A 25,295-nucleotide genomic window follows, 5' to 3' on the forward strand; every position below is an offset into this window, starting at 1 on the left:
AAACAACTAAATGTAGGACCTGCCTTTCAACATTTTTATTCAGAAATCATAAATCTACATGGACATAAACAAAACATTCATTGTTCTTCTGTTAGAGATGAAGAGAGATGTTGTTTTGCTTCTCCACGACCTTTCACACAAGCCACTATTTCTCCACCATCTCTTTACTCATGACTGTTACTCTACTGCTATTCTATTAAACATCAATAATTTTAAAATATGGCTTTTATGGTGTAGATTTGAATACTGCAGTCTGTGCTATAGTCTCTCCTCTTCTGCCTTGGAACATCATATCCCAGCCACTGGGGAGGGGAGGGGGGGTATCAGCGTTAACGGAACAGAAGCCATCAGTTAACTATTTTTCACACAGATTACTCACTTCACCCAGTAGAGCCATTACTACCACCAACAGAGCATTAGGAACATTGACTTCTTCATTATCTAGTTATCGCGTTTCAAATGTTCGCTCTATCTAGATCAAATGGTTTATATGCAGAGAGCTGGATACAGTGGGTACTGATCATGTTAACATGCCAAAGGAAAAAGAATGCAAGTCACTTGACAGAGCATCGAATTTAATCCAGTCATTAAGATGTTAGGTATAATATTCATATTCTGCTTGTCATGACACTTTTTATATTATTTTATGCAACACTGTGCACACAGGCAGGCTGCTGCAGTGTGAGCCAAATCCATATGGGTTATTGTTTCTGTTTCGGGAGGATGCTCTAGATTTTTCCGGACTAAAAAAGATGAAAGTAAAAATAAGAAGGAAAGGAAAGAGAGAAAGTTCTTACCCATGATTACAGGACGCGATTTATTTTTCTTGATTTCTATGATGGTGAGGTAAGCATCGTAACCATACAGCAGTGCTGCCAGTATGCCCAAAACCTGAGTTGAACATACCCCACATATTACAAGCCTAATCATGCCAGTAAAGAACGAGCATCCTTCAAATAAAAAAGCCCTTGCTTCATCTTCAAGATTCCCTATGTAAGGTTAAGCCAAGTTTTTTAACTGAGCCCCATCACTCTATCTTGCATTCTCACTTTTTATTAACCCGTGGAACCAGGCAGAGTTCCCAGACTGAAACTAAGAATGTATTTATGTCTTCAGTCAGAAGGGCGTTACCTATCTGCTTACCTGCATCCTGCAATCACTTAGATAAGTGCTTTGTTTGGTTTTGTGTGTGTGTGTGTGCGCTTGTTTGTGTGTGTATGTGTGCAAGCAAATTACTTTTAAATATTTCTTTATTTGCTTTGAATATGAATTGTTCCATTTCATATATAGTTTGATGTGTGATTTTATTTTATTATAATCTAAATAATCTAAATGGTTCTATTGTAACATGATTTGTCTCTTCTAGTGAATTTGTTCATCTTTTTCTGTAGAAAGCAGACATGCAAAGACAATGTTTAAGTTGCATGTAACAGCTGAAATAAAAAATAATATGTATTCCTTACAAATACTCAATAAACAGTCTATCCATATAGAGTGATTCTCTCTCCCTCTTTCTCTCTCCACACACACAGGCCATGCATGCTCACACTTACGCCTCCAGTGCGTTGTGGAGTGTCTGACCACTGAGAAGCCACACATATGAGAGATGTGATGATGAAGACCAAGCAGCTGGTCAGTGCCCGAAAGAAGTCCTATATAACAATAATTTAGCCGACATAAATGTACTATGTTGCATATGCAAAAGAAAAGTTTTTGTATGTAAAATGCTTTGTATATACATGATTTCTTTGCAATTTTAGTGTTTTATCTTTATTTCCTTCGTTAGAAAAACAACAAGCAGGCAATTAGCTTTAGCTGAAGTCTTTCATCATAGCTCATAGCTCAATAATGTCATCTTCAGTAGAAGGTAAATGTGTGTTCAGTGTATGGTGTACAAATGTGTATTTAGAGACACTTTTACCATCCATATTAAGCTGATGAAAACGATCATTTTCTGCAGCTCCAGGGCAAAAATGATGAAGAAGATGAGCGAGGAGACCATCTCAAAAATGGCCACTATAATGTATCTCCCAAAAACTGAGACGGCATAGCAGATTATGATGATGACACACAGCACCTATTTGTGCAAAAGCAAGAGAATGAGTCAAAGGAAGCCAGTCTCCTCAAACTATACTTCCTCCGCTACACCTTCTCTCCTAAATTAAGATCATGTTGAAGGTTTGCCATATCGGTTTAGAAGAGTTTAAAATGGGTGGTGACCTTGTTGCTGTGCTTATTCAAGTGTGCTAACTGAACTGCATTAGTGGTCATACTCAGTCAGATAAGTGAAGTCCATCATTTTTCATTTATATATATATATATATATATATATATATATATATATATATATATATATATATATATATATATATATATATATATATATATATAAGCCCTATACATTTGAATATTTACCTAGAAAGCTTACTAGGTTGGTATTCAATTATATATTTCTGAATGTGAAGAGTTTATCTGTTTGACATGCACATTTGGCATCTGTGACGATTGGCCACCCTCTTAGCGCCTCTGTTTATGATTTCTCACTGTCGTATCTTTGTTTTTCATTTACTTCCGTGTTCTGCTCCTTGATTTCGTTTTCTCCGCACCTCGTCTGTTCCCGGGATCCAGTCCGTGTTTTAGTTCTCCCTGTTCTGTTCGCTTGAGTCTGTTTAGTTTCTGCTTGTCTTGGTTATTTAAGCCCTGTGTTTCTGTCTTCTAATTGGTTGGTTATTGTGATAAGTTACGTTTCTGTCAGGTTTACCTTATGCTTGTTTTACGGTCGTTGTCATTGCTTTGCTGTGTACTCCAGCCGTGTTTTATATTACCCTCAGCACCCCTTAGCCTCTGTTTGCTTTACCCTTCGTGTTCGTGTTTCCTTATTTAATAAACTGCCTCCTGCATTTTGCATTTTACCTCTCGCCTTGTTCCTGTCGGAAGCGTAACAGCATTTGTAAAACTGAAACTTCTCTAGAAAGGGAGACGCGAGACGCGTAGAGTAGTTTCTTCTTAACGGGCTTGAAATAAAACTTACAGGATGAAGCAACCTACAGTGTCTGTGAATTAGACTGTCATGCTTTATTTATTATTATTATTATTATTATTATTATTATTATTATTATTATTATTATTATTATTAACCTAACCACCATGTTTTTGGGAGAAAATCTGATACCCATGGAAACTTCACCCACAAAAAAACAAAACCCTGGCGCTGAGGTGCGAAAGTACTACCAGGAAACCCCTCTAGTAAGAAGAACGTTTTCATTCAAGTCTGTTTTATTAATTCCTCAGCCCCTCTCTCTCTCTCTCTCTCTCTATCTCTCTCTCTCTCTCTCTCTCTCTCTCTCTCTCTCTCTCTCTCTCTCTCTCTCTATATATATATATATATATATATATATATATATATATATATATATTCAAACACGAGTCTCTCATTTTTTAGGCAGTAGTAAGTTTATGGTTGATGAATCAGTCATGCTGATATAATGTGCTGGCACAGAACTATTGTGATTTACACTGTTGCTATGCAAAGTAACACCTGGCAACTTTGTGGTTTAAGATGGGGAAAAAAATGCATACTGATAACTGTAGTTCAGTTGTTCTATTTCTTATACTCAAAGACATAAATCCCATCAAGTGGACAAACTAATATAACTGATATAATAGATAAACATGACAGTACAACTGTGTACAATATTTTACTAATGAAATATTGTAGTAATCTAATAAATTATGTAAAATAGAAAAACAGCTACTCGCATGAGACGGCACAGTCGAGTTAGGTTATTTACAATTGTACTTACAATTTCAGCAATTAGAATGGTCCCTTTTGAAGTTTTAATGTATTTCTTTAACTTTTCTATGCTATTCACATCAGACGGTGTAGAGTCGTTCGGTTCATCTGATTCGACCATCTTCGAACTGCTAGTAGACTACTTCAATCCCAATTAACAACTTTCAGTTTAGTGCATCAAATGCAGCGGCTTCAGTGTCAGGAGCAATTCTGCTGTGTTAGACCCACTGAGTCATTTTCTGAACTTTGCTTAAACACCCGAGGCGACGTATCTTCGTTATTCGCCACCCCGTGGAAAAAAAAAAAAAAAAAGTGCACCCCAGCAAAAACTTCATGGCGTTCTATGAATGACTGTGGGTGTGGACCAGATCAACAAAGCGGTCTGAAATTAGGTAGTTTTTGCAACTTTCTAAACCATATATATATATATATATATTAAAGCTGAACTTATGTTGTGTCTTGGCATCGTTCTTTTAAAGAAATGGGTCATTGCACAAATCATTGCAGATGTAACGCCAAGTTTTCTTAAAAGTCGCCAGTTTTTCAACAGATTATTCAGATAACCGTACATTTCAAAGTCTTCTAATGACCCTGGAAAGACATTCATAGATTAGTCTGAAAACATCTTACACCAAACTATCAAGATGAGGGCACCACAACTCTAGCAAAACTCATGATTTTATTGCAACATTGGAAATTTGTCTGCGACGGTGAATTCGCATGGCCAGCATAACCCCAACTCTCTTGAGCCCACAAGAACACAATCGTGGTCATGGTTGTTGTATCTACATCAAATGTAAATCCAGACTGTGCTGAAAACTGAAAACAGTATCACACACACACACACACACACACACACACACACACACACACACACACACACACACACACACACACACACACACACACACACACACAACCTTTATTTATATTTAAAGTTAAATACTTATTAACAAAACGTAATGATTCTATTTACATCATATATTTAGCCAAGAAACGTTCCTTTTTTCAACAGGATAACTTAGTCTTTATTGAATTTTCCTTCATGGACTCCATAGTACAATACAACAGAATTTCTGAATAATCTTGACGATGCTTGATTTTCCAGTGTGGTCACATTCATCTTTATTAACATCGTCGAACGTTAAGAATATATTATACACAATAAATACAGCACAACCCAAAGGCATCGAGTTTCACGAGACTTACCAAACACCACTAACAACAGAGTAGCTGAAGAGCATATTGAGAAACGAAGAGAAGAGAGCGGGACAGAGCGGAGAAAGTGAGCGGGAAAGAGGAACGGAAAGACAGGACGCTAAACCGGTCTGGCGGGCTCACAGATCGAATCAAAAGCGAAAGCTGTTTTGCTTTGCACCCCATTGCTTTCTGGAAATATGAGATGAGATTCAGTCATAAATTTGGAGATTTTCAAGACAGATTAAGGAGCGGCGCATCATGCATGACTAAAGAAATGCGATATAGCATTGTCTTAAACTAATAGCAAATAAATATACTGCTTGGAAAATGCTAAGGATACAATATGGTTGTGATATACTCAACCATGATATAGTATCTAAGGAGCTTTCTCACATATGGATTACTATAACTGTACAATTTCAGTGCTTATACCATTCAATAACGTGTAGACTATATGTTGCCCATACAAAGTTGTGTATGGGTCAACTTCTTTCAGGGTCAGCATCTGAAAGGATCATGCTTGTTATTTAAATATAACAATTTAGTTTGAATGGGCAATGCAGGTGTATGTAGACTACACTGTAGACTACACAGTAACCTTGTCAGTTATGATGAAATTTGGAACAATCTAATATATCATAAAATGCTAGATATATTTGACACCTGCATTTTGAGAATTCGGGCAAAGCGAAAGAATTTTCTATCCTGGCCTCCAGCTGTTGCAGCGATCAAATAATAGAATTTTTACTGATTTATTCCATGGTATTTCAGGAACTCCAGTTAATATATATATATATATATATATATATATATATATATATATATATATATATATATATATATATATATATATATATATATATATATATCCTTGAATAGATCTGCTGTATAACAAAAGATTAAATCACTAGGTTGCAGATTCTGCATGGCATATACATATATATACACACAAATATTTGAAAATATATTTCAATATAAGTAGACTAAGATAAGTTCATTTGTAATTCAAGATCTTTGTCGATAAAAATAGGTAGCAAGGAGATTTTTGAGTGTTTGTGTATGTGTGTGAGTGAGAGAGGGAGAGAGAGAGAGACAGAGAGAGAGAGAGACAGAGAGAGAGAGCCCTCACACTGACAGACACAGGGGGGAGGTTAGAAAGGGTAAGGGGTTGAATATCTACGAATTTAAAACTGGCACATCTATTTAGACTACCAATAACTCCACACACAGGAGTGGTTCGATATCTGGTGCCCACATTACACGAACAAAATTCAAGTTGCATTTCAGTTTACTCACTTGCATGAAACAGCACTAACATACTGTGTGGCATAGTAGAGGAAGCATAGTATCAGAAGCTACTCAAACCATGCTAACTTATTGGACATGTGCTTCTCATATTAAGAGAAAAAATTAAGGAAACCAAAGTTCAGTTTGAAAGGGAAGAAAAAATATTGCAAATACTGCAATATAGTCCTCACAATGTATTCACTGGTTAGCTGAATGCCACTGATGTATTGCATCTGCTGTGTAGCCTATTGCGAACAGTAGAACCAGGTTCACTCTCTATACTCAAGCTCAGATCAATGCTCTATCCCACCAACAGGGGGAAAACAAATCAAATTCAAAACAAAATCAACAGAAAACCCCAAAGTAACCCCCTCCCCCTCCAAAAAAAACGAAAGAAAACAGGGTCATCGCATAAAATTTTATACATCTTTAGTGAATATCTATGCAACTCATACCAAACCACTATAGGTAAAAATTCTCAAGGAATCATTTCCATTGGGTTCTAAACATGATTTAGACTACAGTGGAATAATCCCATTCATATCATTAGGAAATATTTGTATATTTGTTCACATTGATATTTGTACAGCACAGACAAATACATTCTCTCAGGTTTAGCATTACTATTGCCAACATCATCAATTCAAAATGTATATAGCAATAATTTATATATCTTTTTTTTTCTTTTTTTTCTTTTTCTTTTTTTTTTTTAAACAGATTTGGGTGTTTCTCCGTGTGATCATAACTAACTTTTGTATTTTATTTTTTACATCACAATAATTAACAGCACATAGATTTTCCCCTGCTTATCACCCGTGCCCTGAATCTTTCTGCAAGTATTGCCCACACTGTCCTTCCCACCCTCCCTGCAATCTTTTCACCCACTGGCATACGCGCAAACAGACAGGGAAGAGTGTGGCTGCATGAGCAGGACTCAGGTATCACATTCCTACCATCACACGTTCACCCTCCTGTGGAACGAGAGATAGGAAGAGTGAGAAGAAGGGTTAAGAAGAAAGCAGGAAGAGGAAACGCGAGTAATAGGGTTGTGAGATCAGACACCGATAAGAAACAGATGTGAGAAGCTAAAATTGAGCATATACCCACTACCTTATTGGCTGCCAGTCCACACTGAAGCATAGCAGCCAAGGCTGTGCAAAAGAGCTGAAAACGCACACAAGGGCCACAGTCATAATTATCACCTCTCTCTTCCACACTCACCAGCCTCTGTCCGCCTCTTCCTCTCCGCCTTTCTCACATCTGGTTGGAGAAAGAGGTGGGCGCCCCCTGCTGGTTGTAGCCGCCTTGCCCGTAGTCTCCTCCCTGATTGTAGCCCTGCTGACTGTAGTCTGGCTGGTAGCCCCCCTGGGAGGCAGAGTAGGGGTCCTGCTGTCCGTAGCCCTGCTGCCCATAGGAGTCAGGGGCCGGCTGCTTCTCTGGGGCAGCCGGGTGGCGCATGAAGGGGGCCACGATGCCAGTCTCCTTAAACACAAACCAAAGGTTGCCTGCCCACAAGATCAGATTCAGGAAGCCAAAGACCTGGAAGCACAATGGCACAGGTTTAGGAGATGCAGTTCGCAATCAGGCATGTGCTGGGTTTTAGAAATACTTTGAAATATCTTTATTATCTTGCCATCAAGAACTTACAACTAGATGCGAGTTATAAACCAAGGAATATTTGTTTACAAGGACCAGGATAAGAAGAATTAAGGAGGAATTAATTCAAACTGAGGATCCAGTCCTCGGGGATCCCAAGCCAGACCGGATTTTTGCTCTGTTCAGCTCCTTATGCAATTAGGCCAGATAATCAGTGGCTGCAGAGCTCTTGATTGCCTGGCTTAGGGTCTTGAGAGAAGGAACAGAGTAAATATGTGAACTGGCTGAGGGTCTATGAAGATGAACCCCTTAGAGGATTATTAGAGGAGATCTAGAGCCTTGAAGGAGCTAAATGAAGGAGCCGAAGGAGCTCCACTTACCACAGAGGTGTTGAGGCCAGACATGACGGGGTCGTGAACCTCGCGGCAACGATTGCCCTCCTGTTCACAGGCCGGGATGAGATCCAGCACCTTCTCTGGGTCCGTGGCCGTCTTCACATCAGACAGTCCCTTCGCCCATGCCGCTGAGCTCACCAGCCACATGAAGGTGAACACACATGTCACACCAAAGTCCTGAAGGACCAGACATGAAGAGCGTAATGTGATACACAAGATTTTGTGGCTAAACTTTCACATTACAGTGACATAGTTAGTAAAGAGAACTGTAATTTGTGATTTTGTAAGTTGTAACAGTTTCGCTGAATGGAACTCACGATCAGTGGCCCCTTATTGTTCTCACGGTACTTCTCGAAGGCGAAGATATAGACACTGAGAGCCGCCATGGAGTACAGGAAGGCAAACACAGAAATGGTGACGAAGAACTCAGCCGAGGAAGAGTAGTCGCCCACGAGGAAGAAGCGCTCAGACCGCCCCTCCTTGCATGTTGGGGCGTCAAAGTAGACCTGGTGGAGCCTGGAGAAAACTAAACCTTGAGCAATGCTAGTGCATTTGGAATATTTGTTCTGCAGGTCTGTTAAAGTTCTGTTTTTGCCAGCCTTTGCTTTGCACTGGAGTAGATCCACAATGTACTACTACAATTTTCTTGTGACCATTTTGTGAATTTGGACCACAGCCTAAAAAGTTCTATCTACCTGAAGGGGTATTCGAAGTCCACGTCTATTTTCAGGTTGCTGTCCGATCTGTTTTTGCACTCCACACTCATGCGAAAGTAGCCGGAGTAGCTCCCACAGGTGGAGAACGCAAATATGGCAAACACCTGGAAGCAGGCATAAAAAGCTTGAGACGATGGCTCTAAAAGTTACAGGAGCAAATGGAGATTAAGAATATAAAAGCAGTGGTAAGGCCTTGCCCTGTTCAAGGCCTTAGCATGTGAAGAGCGTCTTAGCTTACGTCAAACCAGCAACACAAGCAGAAGCAGTTACTTTGTTGCTAGCAGTCACTGACCATGTTACTTCCATGGGATGATCAAACTGACAGCATTCTGCTTATATAATGTCAACTAGACATCATCTATACACTATACACAACTTCACTATTGGTACTGTATATTCTATGGCCTTTATGCATAAGTGTCTAGATGGATTTATTACCTCTAATATCAATAGTGAAATGCAAATTACTTCTAATATCAATAGTGAAAATTATTACCTCTAATATCAGTAGTGTAATGCACAATGTTATCTTGAGAGAGGCGTGACTGGATGTGACAGACGTGCAGGACTCTTCTGGCCTGTCTTACATCTGTGACGTGGAGTCACTCGTGGAAATTACATGTGGGCTGGGGTTTGCTTGTAGTTGAAGGAGGGACTGAAGGGACATTAGCGCTATTACATTTCACAGAGATTCTTAGCCATCTGTCACAATGGGGTGTTGTACTGTGGTCAGATGCAGCCTCACATGGCGCAACAGGAGATAGATGGAAGATAACCTTGCCACACCACTGAAAGCAGGTGAACTAAACCAAGAGAAACCCAATTCAACTCAGCCAAACCCAAACCAAAGCAAGCCACACAAAACCCGAATGGACCGAGCACAAAGCAGTATCCTCAGACCAGCAACAGCAAATTAGACTAGTTGAATTTAAAGCAAAAGAAATTGAAACAAATTAAGGAAGGTCAGGGAGGATCAGAATGAAAACTGAAGCCAAAGGAGGGAAAATGAGATCCAACAAGATTAGACTCCAGGAGTAGATCAGGTACAATTTCTGGAATAGTGAGCTAAATATAATCTTAATTGAGTCTTAACTACATCACAATGACAGCTCAATTCCTTACTAGCACAGTGACTATAGCAATCTAATTTCCCTAGCTGTTCCCTCCTGAGGAACAGGTTATGGTTTAGCTATAGTCAGAGAAGAAAAGGTTCCTAACTAGTCAAATATGTGAGAAAAAAATGAGATTATCTAGGTTTTCTTAAATAAGAAGTAATTTATACTGTAAAAACTCTGTCATGACATGAAAGTGAGTGTTTTTGTTAGATCAAATTCAGTAAAATCATTATAACCATACATTACTTTTATATTGACATTTACCATAATGCTGGTCTCTGGACAACTGTAGACATTTAGTACATTTAATGCTCTTGTTCAGATCGAATTACAACAACGCTTGGTTGTCTCCATGAATGAAACCTTTATACTAGTACACTAGACCTGAGTGTACTGACCATTAAGCTAGATCCCTTTAAGATGGAAAATACAGAAAGAAAGCACATACAATTTAAAGTTTTTTTTGGTAGAGACGTAAGTGAAGAAATGGTGATTATTCAAGTATAATGAAGTGACTACTCAATGAATACTTGAAAAGTTGGGTCTTTAGTCTACATATGAAGACAGCAAGAGACTCCGATGTACAGACAGGTAATGGGAGTTCATTCCACAGTCTGGGTGGCTGTCTCTTAGGGTGCGGTGGCTTGAGTCATGCTGTACTAGAGGCGTGAAGGGTGTGAGATATGGTGTGGAAAAGTCAAGTGATCACAGGTAGGAGGGAGCAGGACCATTTTTTGGCTTTGTAGGCAAGCACCAGCATTTTACATCTGATCCAGGCGTTTACAGGAAGCCAGTGGAAGGAACGCAGCAGTAAAGTGATGTGTGTGAACTTGGAGAAGTTGAATACGATTCGTGCAGAACATTCTTGATCACAGCATCTGACAAAATGCTGGCTTGTTTTAATTTGAATATATATTTTACTATTGACATCTCATTTCACCCTAAAACCCTTAGCTGGTGTATTCTTTCATCATTCGATTATGCTTTTTGATTCAGGTAAAGTGGTAATCTTTGTCTTGGTGAAACCAGCATTATTTATGAAAACTGTGCCATGTTATCCTTCAATGGGCAACATTGAATAAAACAGGTATAAATAATTTACAGATCACAAATTATTTCAAAAGGATTTATTTTCAAACAGAAATCTGAATAATAATAAAAAATAATAACAAGTTAGCCAATTTAACATGTGCTGTAAAATTAACATGGCTCATATTAAGTAGCACAATGTAAACTATATGTATAATTTGTGTTCACTGTTTTACTTAATTATTTAATTCAATTGCAACAGTTAATAAGGTAAATTAAAGCAAAGTAAAATGGCTAAAATAGTAAGAGCTGCACTTGTAGAACTTATGATTGGCTTATGATTTTTTAATATAGTTTATATTAACCAGTGACTACCTCTTGGTGTATGGATTGCTTTCATTGTTGTCTTAGTAATAGGTTCATGCAAATAGCATGTTATAGTGAAGCTCCACCAGATGTCACTATTACCCCAGAGCCACTATTTTTGTCATCAGCACTAGTCCTTGATATGTCAGCGTTCTTTTGTGGGCTATATATTATACTTTATAAGCTAGATACACAAAAAAATGAAGGTGAGACCAGACTATTTCTGGACAGATTCCATGTATGTATTATTTAGTCATCAAACTATGCTTGCATAATCAAACACCCTATGAGTCATCTGAGATGATATATAAAATATCCAGAAATAAAAATAAAAACAAAGAATATCCATTACAATTTTCAAAAAAGGTGTTCTATTTATTGTTTCTTTGAAATGATTATGTTTGTTTATTTTGTGATTTTTCCACTGAGAAATGGCAGCAAAGTGGTAGAAATGGTAGAGTTCTACCTCTACCACAACTACAAAACCATAGAAATTTCATAATGCTCAAATCAGTACTAACATGCCCTTTGAGAATTAATAAATGATTTTAAGGTGGTCCTGTTTGAAAACGCCTGGCAAAAATGAACACTTACCCACTCCAGGACTTTGATGAAGCCCAGTGGTACTTTCAGCACTCGGAACTGTCCTTGGGCAACTAACTGTTAACAGAAAGGAGAAACAGCAGTAATGGAACACTACAGCTGGGCCCGGCACTATAAGAAAACAAACATCACCATGAATGACCCGATGTAAGTGAGAGCAGGCTGCTTGATTTACATTTGATTTATTTTTGTAGCTTAGGTTATTTTGCATTATGTCACATAATCAGACTTATTGGCACCCTTGTTACAAAACAAGAACAAACAAACAAATCTTCCCAACAAACAAACACTAAAAATTCACACAAATGCTTTACCAATCACAGATTTAAACTTTTGCAGTGGCCACCCCAGGACTACCTAAACCCTACTGACAGCCTGAGGGATGTGCTGAACAGGAGACTCCATCCACATGGGGGGTGGGGGTGGGGGTGGGGGTGGGGGTGGGGGTGGGGGGTAATCCAGGACTCAGAAGGATCAGGACAGCTTAACACAAAGTTGTACATGCAGAGGGAGGGACTGCACATCATTTACCTTACTGAAAGGCTCGGTTTCTCTCACATCCACACACTGAAAGGCTCGGTTTCTCTCACATCCACACACTGAAAGGCTCGGTTTCTCTCACATCCACACACTGAAAGGCTCGGTTTCTCTTACATCCACACAGTGAAAGGCTCGGTTTCTTTCACATCCACACACTGAAAGGCTCGGTTACTCTCACAACCACACACTGAAAGGCTTGGTTTCTCTCACATCCACACACTGAAAGGCTCGGTTTCTCTCACATCCACACACTGAAAGGCTCGGTTTCTTTCACATCCACACACTGAAAGGCTCGGTTACTCTCACAACCACACACTGAAAGGCTCGGTTTCTCTCACATCCACACAGTGAAAGGCTCGGTTTCTTTCACATCCACACACTGAAAGGCTCAGTTACTCTCACAACCACACACTGAAAGGCTCGGTTTCTCTCACATCCACACAGTGAAAGGCTCGGTTTCTTTCACATCCACACACTGAAAGGCTCGGTTACTCTCACATCCACATACTGAAAGGCTCGGTTACTCTCACATCCACATACTGATAAACAACAAAGACATCTGTATAGCTTTTCCCCTCATCTTCACCCAGGGTGCCAATCATTCTGGTGCTGTGTACCCAATGCTATAACACACATTCAAATGCCAAAATCTTTATGTTGCCAGAATGGACTTACTATCAGGGTGAAAAGAAATATTCAAATATTTTAAGAGAGGGCCGTAATGAACCGCTACTGGAAACATTATTCATGCACTAGAAACATGATGCATGCTTTTCTGAGGTAAAGAATCCCCAACTGGTCCAAGGTCAGTGCATATTAAGCAATCCCCAACCGGTCCGAGGCCAATACATAGCATACGGGCTACTAGAGGAAAGCTGAGAAACAGAAATAAGCTAAAGATGTACTTACACAAACAGTACACTACAGTGCTTGGTTTTCTTAAACAAACACCCATTAATGATGAATAGCATGGCTTTAATGCTTTTCCTCTAATTAACATTGTCAATAAATGCCTTCCATGTCTACAATTATTCACTTAAATAGAGTTTTAAATTATTTAATGGTGCTTCAGTTTTGCCTCAAATGTTCAGTGAGTACGCATGAGAGCAGTTTTACTTTGTATATATTTGATATATGTGCAGGAGTTAACATAAACTATTTTTAGAAAAGACATTCCCCCTTTCCTAGTGTAGCCTAAATGAGAGGTGTTATTGTAATTTGCAGATGACCTTCATTCTCATCAAATTAATTGCTGAGCTGATCACTTTCTGTTTAATTCTAGCTGTAGAAACAGGGCTTCCAATGCCATTATTATAATGATATCCTTATGAACTTTCAGCACCAAAGCAAAATCAGGCTTCGAAAAAAAAAAAAAAAATTCAGTAAAGTGAAATTAATCAAGAAAACCTTACACAAACTCAACCTGTTTCTGCAAAACACAAGGCACATTAGCACCCCTCCATATAGTGCTGTGTGCACCCTTCCACTGCCAAGATGGCAACAACAAGTCTACTCTTAAATTATGCTGGATAAGATAGGAAAGCACATATATAGAAGATGAGACTATTCCTCATTACAAATAGCAGATGCTAAGGAGAGTTGTAAGCAGGAGCATTGTTGGAGTCTAATTGTAGTTCTGGAAACTTGGCAACCTTAGTATGCCACAACTCCTAAAAAAATTTACAACTATAAGCCTTGTCTCTGAAAAATCTTTTACAAAACACGTTTGCATCCACTCCAGTAGGTGTGTCATCTCAGGCTGACTAAAACATCTTCACTACTGTCATAAAATGGAACGTAATTTTTTCATATGTGAAGCCATTTTTAAATAACCGATACCTCATTCATGAAGGTCAGCACTGTCTTCATTTGAGGAAACCATGGTCAACTACTTAAGAGTAATTAAGACTCATGTGCCCTTGTAAAATATAAATGGGAAAATAAGGCCCTTCTCAATATTTGAAAGAAATGTGTTTGAGCAAAAGAAACAAGTTTTTTCAGTGAAACCACCAATTTTTTCATGGGTGTTCTTTTCATCTTTACCAAGGATGGCAATTTTGTAGAACACTATAGACTGTTGAACACTAGATTGCCACTTCCAATAAAGTCATACCTCATACCTTGCTCATAAGAGTAGGGAATTTTGGGGACATGGATTAGCAAAAAAAAGACTACCTTGTACTTACACCAACATAAAGTAAAAAATTGATTCAAAAATAAATAAATAAATAAAAATAAACACATACACTAGAAATTTTACTCCACTGTAAAGCTAGCACCTGTATGGATGTTGTAGGTAAAAAGGAATATTGACAATTTATTATGCATTGCTGCCAAATGCAGTATGGTATTGAGCAGGCCCTCACCTATGTCCAGTGGAAGGGACCTGAACCTGACATGGACAGGTAGTCAGAACAAGAATGATTTAGGCTACTAGAGCACATACACCACAATATACACTACTGACACCCTCCTGCAGTTAAAAACAAAAACAGGTAATAGTCCAATACATTCTACTGTCCTTAAATAGTCAATTTTCTCTGATAATCCATATCCAACCAAATTTCCCTGCCAGCAAAATGGAGGACCTGGGCGTGGGAACTAAAACAGAAGACTGACATATTGAGTAGGCCCTCGAAGCTAGCCTTTTATCAGTAGAGAGGCTGCCAGAAGGCAATGTATTTAAGTGACTGCTGTTAGACTATTACACACTTTCTTTAATTTTTTTAATGCAGTGGATCAATGTGACATTATTATAAGTTATATCAAACAGGCTATAGACACTACATAAGGCAGAAAAACGCCCTTTTTGTTTTCATGCAATCCAGAGAAACAGCACAATATCTCATAGGTTACGACGACGCCGGGAGAAGTCGTTCTTCCCAATCCACTTCAGATCATGATCCACTAGGGGAAGGACATTCGATTCACTGTCGCCGCTTATTACACCGTTACACTCAGACGTTTCTTATTTTAATCGTCTATTGCACATAACGGCTTAAACTGAATTTCATCTTGTTTTTTTTGGTTTGTTTTGTTTTTTTACCATACAGCAATACGGGCGAGCATGGGAGAGCCGGGGGCGAGACGAATGCTCGTCCTCGTGATGACATTAATCAACAGCGTCCTCTATGGGTAACAAGTTACGGTGGTAACATTTCGGTGAAACATCACAGTCCTCTAACACGTTCCAGTAACAAAATCAATAGGCCTACGTCGATTCTTAATCCTCGTATCATTTCATTATTACACAGTCGTACGGATGTTTATTTAATGTAAAATCATACCTCAACTTATTAAAAATAACCGATTATGTATGTATATGAATAAAAACAACCAAAACATGGTTTGCCAAATATTGTATTGTTGTCTTGCACACCGATAACGCCCCAAAATCAATTTAGGTATTTTTATATATTCAGCACAGGAAAAAAAACAATGCATCTCTTATGTCTTCGAATGGAAACAAGGACTGAGTCATAGTAGACGCTCGGAAAAAAGTCAGCTGCCATTTTACACAGCAATCCCTACACTTACATCTGCATATAGTAAAGGCCTTCTTACAAGGGCTTCTGATGCTGGTCTTTTACCATTTGGCATCAAACTTACTCCATTATTATAAGTCAGCCTGAAAATTGAAAATCCACTGACATTCTAACAATAAGCATAAAGATCAATTTGATCATTTCATCGGAATTCAGCAATATCCAGACCCAAAACAACAAAACATAATAAATGTGTATTTTCAAACCAAATAACATCATATGGAATGCTTTTTTTTCAACTGTGTCCTGTGAGTATCAGCCAACACACATTTTCACCAATAACCCTAGAAATACTGTAGCTGCGAATAAGCGAAGAGATACCAGCAGGGCATTTCTTTTTACATATTTTGGCATAATTTTCAATCGTATCTCATTCAGGTTACCATCCTACAAATAAAACAAATCGTATATTCACATATTATTGATATAACAACCATTGATTTCTTTGTTCTCATATTCCTTACCTGGTTTATAATATCCATCTTGGTTGCTTGCTCGTAGATAAGAGAAATAGAAAATCGGGGGGAGGCGTACGTAGCAGCCGAAACAGCCTACATGCGGGAGGGGCAATCACCAGAACAGCATCATTGCGTCATACGCGGGGAGAAGGCGTATTTAGTGCGCAAAGAACAGAAGGATGACTCGACCGTCGTCGGATACGGTACGTTGGAAAGGCTGTCACACACAGGAAACATCACAGACATGGACGTCAATAAAGCTACGAAAGGAGGGAATGGATGAATTTTTGTGACCGTTTCTTTATGGCTATGTTGGAAACAGAAAGGTCATTTGTATAGCTGGTTTATAATGCTTACTTTACTTTATTGCAACGAATTCCGAGATTTTCAAATACTTTATCATTACTATAAAATCTATATTTCCTTCCTGAAGATCCAACATCTAAATAGTTAATGTAGACAGTATGGGCAGGTTTCAGGTATTTAAAGTGAGATAAAGCAATTAAAGTAAGAAATTCACATTGACAGTTTGCAAACTTACCTAATGGTATAACATCAAAGAATAGTCTACCAGTTTGTCAACTGGAACTTTAATAACTGGAATTGTTGTTAGCCCATTGTCTTAAAGGACGCTAGTGACAACGGACCACCTCGTGTAATTTTCAAATTGTAGCAGTAGCATCACATTGTGCGTATACATCTACATTAGTGCGAGTGGTATAACTCACCTAATTCAGTGGCCCTGCAGTGCACAGAGAAGTAATTAGCAGTGCCCCCTCTCACTGACTAGATCACAGTTCACGTCTCCTAAAGCAGACAGCTGAGACAGCTGCTGCTGACGTATGCCCAAACGCTATTGAGGATTCCACTGAATCGGGTCTCCTACTTTTGATCCCCTTTTCACATTTTAGACGCTTCCTTTATTGAACTAGACATGCTCTGCATAACCTCTGCAGAGAAATCAAGATCTTACCTTGAATGGAAATGAGAGCGATATTCATCAGAGATATAATCATGAACGCAGTGTAACAGCTGGGTCAGTGAAGGTGTGTGGGTGTGGGTGTGTTTGGGTCAGAAGTTTTAAATTAGAGTAGGAGCAGAATCTCATACAGAAATGCTCACTTCAACCACTTTAAGAGAAATAAAAAAGGACAATTTCTACCAACACAACAAAATAACAAAGGAAATAAAGCAGATAAGGCCAGAAAATTAAAACAAAATTGACAAAGGTTAGATAGCACAAAAATCACCAGAAAAATCCTTTAAATGCTGCCATGAGGATGACGATGATGATGATGATGATGATGATGATGATGATAATAATAATAATAAGAAGAAGAAGAAGACGAAGACGAAGAAGAAGAAACAAATAAATAAACCATCAACAATGGGGTGAACAACTTATATGGTCATTCTTGACACACGGCCTCCCAACGGTACCTTTTGGCATTCCGCTCTCAAGGCTACCTCAGGCAGTCATGTGTCCCATAGCCATTCCTCAGAGTACTAACTGAAGTCACCTGTTCCTCGTTATTCCGCATGTTTAATTTTCCTAAACTGTTCACAAATCCCTGTTGTGTAGATTACGTCTGTTTGGATTTGCCCCTCGGTGTTGTTAGCTGTTTCCTGCCCGTTACTGAACCCTGCCTGCTGTGGTTTATTCTTACTAAATTCCCTGTTGGATTTGTTTGCTCTAATCTGATACTGACCTTGGCATGTTTTAACATCTATGACTCTGGACTGTCCTCTTGGTAGTAAAATTATTCTTATCAACTTCGTCCACGTCTTTCTGGCACGTTACAATAATCTACAATTCTCAGATTACAAACATATAATTCAAAATGCTATTAAATAGACTCTCCAATAGAAATGTCTTTAGTTCTTAGATACAAAAGTATACCCAATGTACTGGATTAACACATGTTCCAGAAGAAGGGGAAAATAAATATAGCAACAGAAATAAGGGACATCAGAACCAGTGTTGCTGTTTTTTTTTGTAAATCATTGCAGGGAAATCAGATGATATTGACTAATGCATTAAACACGGAAAGTGCTTTAGATTTAAAAGGAACTTGCTGACCTAGGTTGACATTGTTAATTCAATGTGCTTCATGGCGGTTGAAATAGTCATTTAAATGGCAAGAGGGTGAAGGTGAGGGTGAAGAGCCCCTCCTACGGAGATAAGCCTGCTACATTTTCTACATAAAGACAATAGTTCCATACTGCATGAAAGACTGTTCTCTAAAATGTTTTTCATTCATTTTCTTCCTTATTTTAATTTGTAGAATTTTTCTTTGTTTATTTTTAGAATTTGAAATCAAATTTAAGTTTTGTTGATGATTTGTTTTGATGATGGTTGATGTGGGTGTGGACACGCAATTAACACTTATTTAGTATCATTAACACGCTGAAGAAGGCCATGTGCACAAAAACACATGTGTTTGTTCTGCGAGACCTATAAATAAGAGGCAGTTATACCAGTGACATCCACATTTTATATGCAATAGAAATCACTTTTGATTCAGCACATTTTATATATATAGTCTTTGTTTGTTTAATATATGGCGTTAAGATGACATTGTGAAATGGGTCTGAAATGACTTGAAGAGCATCAGCAACATTTATGACTCAGCAATAACCGTTTAAATGTAATAAAATGGTGTTAACAAATGCCAGGAAAAATGACTAAGATAAAATAAAATAAAAAAGTATGCATTGTTCCTCAGTTCAGTTTACATAATGAAACCTAAGAACTTGTGCTCTAAACCATCCCCATTCTGTACATGTTTCAGCAAAGTCTCCAGAGGTGAGGGGTTAAAAAATCACTGGAGCAGAAGAGTTCACAGGAAACTGAAAACTGTGGATAAATAAAAGGATTCATATATAGTATTTCTAGACTTGTTAGTGCTTTACAAATATCTCATCCCTTTACAGATGTTTTATAGATTTGTTCAAATTACTGAAGAGAATAAAACAAAGACATACTTACATGTATAAACATGTTCAATATGATGTCCAGTAAAAAAAAAAAAGTCATTTCAGAGACTTACTGTACACAATTTGATACAAATGTTGGAAATTATGGCTGGCCACTCATTGTGACAAACTTTTAGTTTTCAAGTGTTCTGAATTAGCCAGCATAATTTAGCTTCTTGTATAGACTATCACTGTCTCTCACTGTCTGTTTCTTGGATAAAACACTGTCTGACATATTTTTTCTAAAACACTACACAAACCAAATACCAGTGTCATCTCAGTTCATGAAGCTCAGGTCTAAGAAGCCTTTTAAGAGCTACCACCTATGATAAAGCCCTTTGCACTATTTCTACTCCGAGTTATATTATCAAGGTCTAACTGACAATTTTGGCCATCCTCTCATCTATAACCTGCAGCTTTAAGGCGCCTGCTCTCTCTGGACCCTGTAAGACATGGGCTATATCACTGGCCTGCCAGGTTCCTCCTCTCACCCTTTCCCCCAATTGGCTCTGTCCGTCTGCCAGTCAGAGAGAGGTAACGCATGCCATCTCGTCGGCAAGCTCGTCCTCTTCGCGGCCCTGCGCGGGCTCCTCATCGCTGTAGAAGGGTCCCAGGTCAGCGCGGCTGCTACAGCTCCCCCTGGAGCTGCTGCTGCTGCTCTGGCTAAGCAGGTCATTGGCTGCGCTCTCCATCTCGTCGATGGTCATGTGACACGCATCGGCAATCTCATGCTTGGCAAAGGCAACAAACTTGGGGTCCTTGGCATAAAGGCCAAGTCCCTCAGAGATCAGTACCTGAGGAAGGGCCCAAACAGAAGAACTCATTAAGTCATGGGAGGAGGGCTTGCTTTTCACTTTACGTTAATGCATATTTAAAGTTTCACAACCATGATAAGCAACGTACCAATATAAATACACGCTCCCTTGGCGTGTTATCAGTATAATACCAAGGGGGTGCAGCCTAAAGACCTGGACTGAAACCCATCCTCATAATAATCATATGATCATTTGTCTATTTACCTTATTTTGAACTTAGTTTAGTTTAATGTCTTATTTGCGTTGCTTTGTTATTTGCTTCTGAATCTATTTGTTTTCTGTTTTTAAGTTTTTATGTAATGTTCATATTAATCCACCGAATTTGAGAATAGTCAACTAACAGTCTCTTTCTTTCTCCTTGAACCATTTACATCGCACCCTAGGGTTCTTCTGGAGGCAGGAGAAGGAGTTCCATAGGTTGGAATAGAAATATATATAGAATGGAGTAGAATTCCCCTTTACACAAAAGATAGTATTGTAAAAATGTTTTACCTTTTTCTAGTATTAGAATTAGTTTGAAGATCAAAAAGTGTCACGATATGGTTCCTCCTCCAAAACGTCTTGTGTGTGTGTGTGTGTGTGTGTGTGTGGGTGGGTGGGTGGGTGCGTGTGTGCGTGCACGTGAGCTCGTCTATATGGCCACGCCCTCCCTGTGTTTCACACCTGCTCCTCACTGTGTATCATTAGTGTGCATGTATATAAGTCTTGTGTTGGAATATGAATTCTGTCAATGTTTAAACCCGGTTAGCTTGCTAGCCACGCATTTGTCCTTGTTTTGTGTAGCAATAAACATTTTATTGTGTTTGACACTCATCCCCGCATCCTGCTTTGCCTCCTCACGTTACAAAAAGCAATTTTACTGCCTAGCTGCCATGTTAAAAGGACAGGTTTGCTATTTTTAACCTGGACCTTAAAACTTTTAACCATCATTTCTAATCATGCTCATTTTTAATACTAAGAAACTTACAGCTCCTCTGCAGCAGAGTTTCCTGTTTTTTAAAAGCGGACTTGTCAAAGTGTTTGAAGGCCATCATGATCAACCCAATGGACTGTGTTTAAGCTCAGTGAAAAGACAAGTAACTACTACTAAAGCTATCAGAGAGGTTATGCTATGCACAATTATAAATAGGAGGAAACAGACATTTCCATAGATATGAAGGATGGCTAATTTTAATATTATATGTCCGGAGAGCTATAATGCTGTAATACTTACTGCCTCCACCAGGCTGTCAGCGCTGCCTCTCTTCTCACTGTAGTGTGGGCTGAGCTGTGTGGGCACTCTGAGGGTGGTGTACGCCCTGTAGTCTGCTCGTCCCCCCGAGGCACCTGTGTACCAGCCCCGATGACCTTCCACAGACACTCTGGTGCCCCCAGCCTTCCTATCCCAGCCGCCCACTCTTCCAACACCCACCAGCCCCTCGTCCTCAACCAGGATGAGGGGGGCGTAGAGCAGACGGCTTTGCCGGGGACTATGGCTCACCCACGAGGCCGTGGAGCTCATGGAGGAGGGACTGCTGCTGTGCTGGGAGTCATAACTTCCATATGCCTGAGGAAGAGGAGTGAGAGAAGAAGCACGAACCAGAGAAAGTGAAGAGAAGGGAGGGATAATTAAAGAATGATTATAAATAAAGGGGGATAATTTGAGATAAAAGACAATTCCAAATCCTGTTTAGTTAGGATGGTGTAAACATAACTTCCCTCTGGCTTTCAATCCCATTAGTACTGAAACAGCCCAGTACTGAAACAGACCTGGCTACCTTATTCACTTTGCTGCCTCTGGTCTTATTAATATCTTAACTTTTTTTTGATGCCATCGCTGTCTTTGACACTTTCAAACATAATATTCTCTTTCTCATCTTGAGGCACAGTGGTATCTAGGTATCTGTGACACTGCATTAGTCTCGTTCAGGTCTTACCTTACCAACAGACAGTACTTCATTTTCTCAGCCAAACATAAACACTATTACTGTCTCTCAGGGTGTTCCACAGGGATCAATTTTAGGCACTTTACTATGCCCTATCTACTATCTGATTTCTCCCTGGAACTGTTATACATCTACATGGTTTGCTCTTTGATTACTATGTAGATGATACACAGGTTTATTTAGTACTCAGTCAATGGTGTTGCCTATACTGTCTTCCCTTATAAAATGGCTATAGGACTGGATGATAACACACCTTCCTATCCTACTACAAAAAGGCTGAACTCATACTGGTAGAGTTGAAAGATACCCTACGAAAAGCCACTCATCTTTAATTTAATGATCTTTAAGGGCAGTTTTATCTCAGTGGTTAAGGTACTTGACTTGTAATCGGAAGGTTGCCGGTTCAAGCTCCACCGTTGCCACTGTTTGGCCCTGAGCAAGGCCCTTAACCCTCAATTGCTCAATTTGTACTCAGTCATAATTGTAAGTTGCTTTGGATAAAAGTGTCAGATAAATGTAAATTGGCTATTGAGGGCATCATAGTTGCTACTTCTGATTCAATTCATGATCTTGATGTTAGTCTTGATCCCACACTCTTCTTTCTGTAACACATCATTGTCATGAGTAAAATTATAATAAATCATAAAATCATAAGTAAAATATTTTCACCTTCAGCCATTGCTTGTCTCCACTCATTACTCCTCATGATGCAGAAATCCTAGTTCGGGATTTAAATGCCTCTCGCCTAGATTACTGTAACTCACGTTTGGCTGCTCTTGCAGCCAAACCTCAAGAAACTGCAGTACATCCAGAATTCAGCAGCTCACAGGATTACACATATCACTCCAGTAGTCTAGCAGTTACACTGGCTTGCCATATCTGCTTGAATACAGTTTAAAAATCTTCATATGTATTGGCTCAGCTCGACTTGCCACTCCTCACACACAAATGTAAACCCTAAGTGCGAAATATTTCAGTGGTATAACCCCTAAACTTTGGAATTCCTTACTTATTCACCCTAGGAACTGCAGTATCCTCTCAACTTTGAAATATATAAACAATTGTTGTTGTTGTTGTTGTTGTTGTTGTTGTTGCCAGATGAAAAAAATGTGTGTATACTTTGTGTAGATTTAAAGAGTTTTTGTTTGCTGGCTGTTATATTTTCTTTTGGGTTACTGTCTCTTTAAGAAGCCCGTCTCGCGTTCTTTCAATGTGTTATACTCGCGTGTTTCAGTTGCGCGGGTAATATAGAGCATGCGATGGAAATGATTTAAATGCACAATAAGCATTAATCCTGAAGTAAATATTTAATACATTTTTTGCTTAGATGATGTAATATCAACATAGGTCCATAAATAGTTCTTTATACTGATAAATGGGATTGATATATTTAGATAATTAAATATTTTTGACAGGTTGATTGACGATGTAAGGAGGTGAGCTAAGCGTGTTTGATCAACTCATTTAGTTAGCAAGTCTTAGTGTGGCTTGAAAGCGTGTTTGTACTTTAGTCTTCTTACAGTGTTCAGACTATATACAAAACGTTTATCTAAACAGATGTGTTTTGTGTGCATGCCGTACCGTGCATGTGAATTCTCTAAAATACCTAAGATGTGAGCTCCTTTTATTTATTTTGTAATGCTTAGTGGGTTTAACGTTTACATGGTGATTTCGATGGTGAATTCGTTTTATTGAATTTTGTGTCCTTTTGTTTTCTTCTGTAGTAAACCCACTGCCGTATTTTTGTGACTAAAAAGGTGTAAAGGGTGAATGAAACGTTGCTCCATCCCATACTCGGCAACTGGCAAAATAAACGAACCCCTATGAAAGTTTGTGTCCTGTATGGTAACCTCCCATAGGGTACATTATTATTATTATTGTGTTGCATGAAGTGCCTAGTTTAGTATCATAAAAACAACATAAGCAAATAATAAAGCAAACAATATATAAAGTAGACAAATGAAACATCCAGCAGTGCACCATATGGATGGTTCACAGCCTGCAGACTTGTGTTGAGGTACCTGTGTGTGTGCTCGGCAGGGTGGGGACTTCTGATGATGGGTTCCTGCGATGGGGAGGTTATCATTGCTGCTCCGCCTCCTCAGACACTGGATGGTGAATGACGGCTTCCGCTCTATGGCAGAGCAGACCGCAAAGGAAGGCTCGCTAGAGGTTTGCACACTTCAAAAGCACAGAACTAGCTTTATAAGTGGAAAGAAGTTTAAGCTCTTTTGTTTCCATAAACTGCAATGCAGAGAGAAAAGGTCTGTGGGAAAGGCCTGACATATAGGAAGGGAGAGAGTGGGATTATTGATCGTACCAGTGGGGATTGCGGGGAGCAGGCGTCTCCTGGCAGTCCTCCTGGCTTCCACGTAGCCATTCCCATAATTCATAGCATAGGCAGGCTGTGTGGCAGGGTGCCCACAATAACTACCTTCTCTGTGGCCAGAATACACAGGGCCATCATCTCGGTAGCCATGCCTGACAAGAAAGAAAGGATATTTTGTCTTTAAGGAAAGAGATCATTCAAAATGACATGAGTATAGATCCAATACGTGTAGGAATCTTAGTTTTTATTTAGCTTTTGATAAATGAGCAAGTATTGGATGAGTTTCATTACAGTACACATTTGGCTTCGTTCTTAACTAGGTCTTCTGGTAATTTTCATCAGCTTATAACAGAGAGCTGGCAAGGTGCGATTTTCTGCCTCCTGCGTATGGAACAAGCATCCAAACAGACCTGTTCTCCTCAATTCCACACTGCTCAATACAGTCAAATCCATACATCATTTTGGTACTCTTGAAGATTTGGTCTCACTGAATCTACTTTCAAACGAATCTTAATTTTCACCCTCGGCTGCTTGACTGAGCATTTTGACACCACAGACGCGCTATCTGGTTCTAACGTGCATAAGGAGTGGGTGAGGAGAGTGAAGG

At 39.1% G+C, this 25,295-nt stretch overlaps 3 protein-coding genes across 9 annotated transcripts in view; all 3 read right to left on the reverse strand.

The window, feature by feature from the left end:
- Nucleotides 1-20: 20 nt before the first annotated feature.
- plp2a (proteolipid protein 2a) lies at nucleotides 21-4,081 on the reverse strand. Of its 2 annotated transcripts, XM_035522066.2 has the most exons (5): nucleotides 3,804-4,081; nucleotides 1,922-2,077; nucleotides 1,554-1,652; nucleotides 798-891; nucleotides 21-302 (listed from the first exon to the last, which is right to left on the reverse strand). In XM_035522066.2, exons 1-5 carry the CDS (start codon nucleotides 3,912-3,914, stop codon nucleotides 289-291), a joined length of 474 nt encoding a protein of 157 aa, XP_035377959.1. In that variant the 5' UTR covers nucleotides 3,915-4,081; the 3' UTR covers nucleotides 21-288. The 2 variants fall into 2 exon arrangements, with proteins under 2 accessions (XP_035377959.1, XP_081564036.1); XM_081707910.1 differs by lacking the exon at nucleotides 1,554-1,652.
- A 357-nt stretch (nucleotides 4,082-4,438) lies between these two features.
- Nucleotides 4,439-16,799, reverse strand: sypa (synaptophysin a). 2 transcript variants are annotated; one of them, XM_035522206.2, is made up of 7 exons: nucleotides 16,650-16,799; nucleotides 12,092-12,157; nucleotides 8,967-9,091; nucleotides 8,589-8,787; nucleotides 8,257-8,448; nucleotides 7,502-7,819; nucleotides 4,439-4,612 (listed from the first exon to the last, which is right to left on the reverse strand). In XM_035522206.2, exons 1-6 carry the CDS (start codon nucleotides 16,665-16,667, stop codon nucleotides 7,535-7,537), a joined length of 885 nt encoding a protein of 294 aa, XP_035378099.1. In that variant the 5' UTR covers nucleotides 16,668-16,799; the 3' UTR covers nucleotides 4,439-4,612; nucleotides 7,502-7,534. The 2 variants fall into 2 exon arrangements, with proteins under 2 accessions (XP_035378099.1, XP_026868589.1); XM_027012788.3 differs by lacking the exon at nucleotides 4,439-4,612 and adding an exon at nucleotides 4,797-7,251 and having other exon boundaries at nucleotides 16,650-16,798.
- A 1,829-nt stretch (nucleotides 16,800-18,628) lies between these two features.
- cacna1fb (calcium channel, voltage-dependent, L type, alpha 1F subunit) overlaps nucleotides 18,629-25,295 on the reverse strand; it is a 43,433-nt gene continuing 36,766 nt past the window's right edge. For all 5 annotated transcript variants that reach the window (XM_081708002.1, XM_035521976.2, XM_081708003.1 and 2 more), the window contains 4 exons: nucleotides 24,680-24,840; nucleotides 24,381-24,493; nucleotides 21,648-21,980; nucleotides 18,629-20,413 (listed from right to left, as the gene is read on the reverse strand). In XM_081708002.1, the coding sequence (XP_081564128.1) occupies nucleotides 20,144-20,413; nucleotides 21,648-21,980; nucleotides 24,381-24,493; nucleotides 24,680-24,840 (877 nt within the window). In that variant the 3' untranslated portion in view covers nucleotides 18,629-20,143. The remainder of the gene's footprint in view (nucleotides 20,414-21,647; nucleotides 21,981-24,380; nucleotides 24,494-24,679; nucleotides 24,841-25,295) is intronic.

Source organism: Electrophorus electricus, chromosome 25 (genome assembly GCF_041902795.1).
Source record: "Electrophorus electricus isolate QZ-2024a chromosome 25, ASM4190279v1, whole genome shotgun sequence".
In the NCBI taxonomy this organism is placed as follows: domain Eukaryota; kingdom Metazoa; phylum Chordata; class Actinopteri; order Gymnotiformes; family Gymnotidae; genus Electrophorus; species Electrophorus electricus.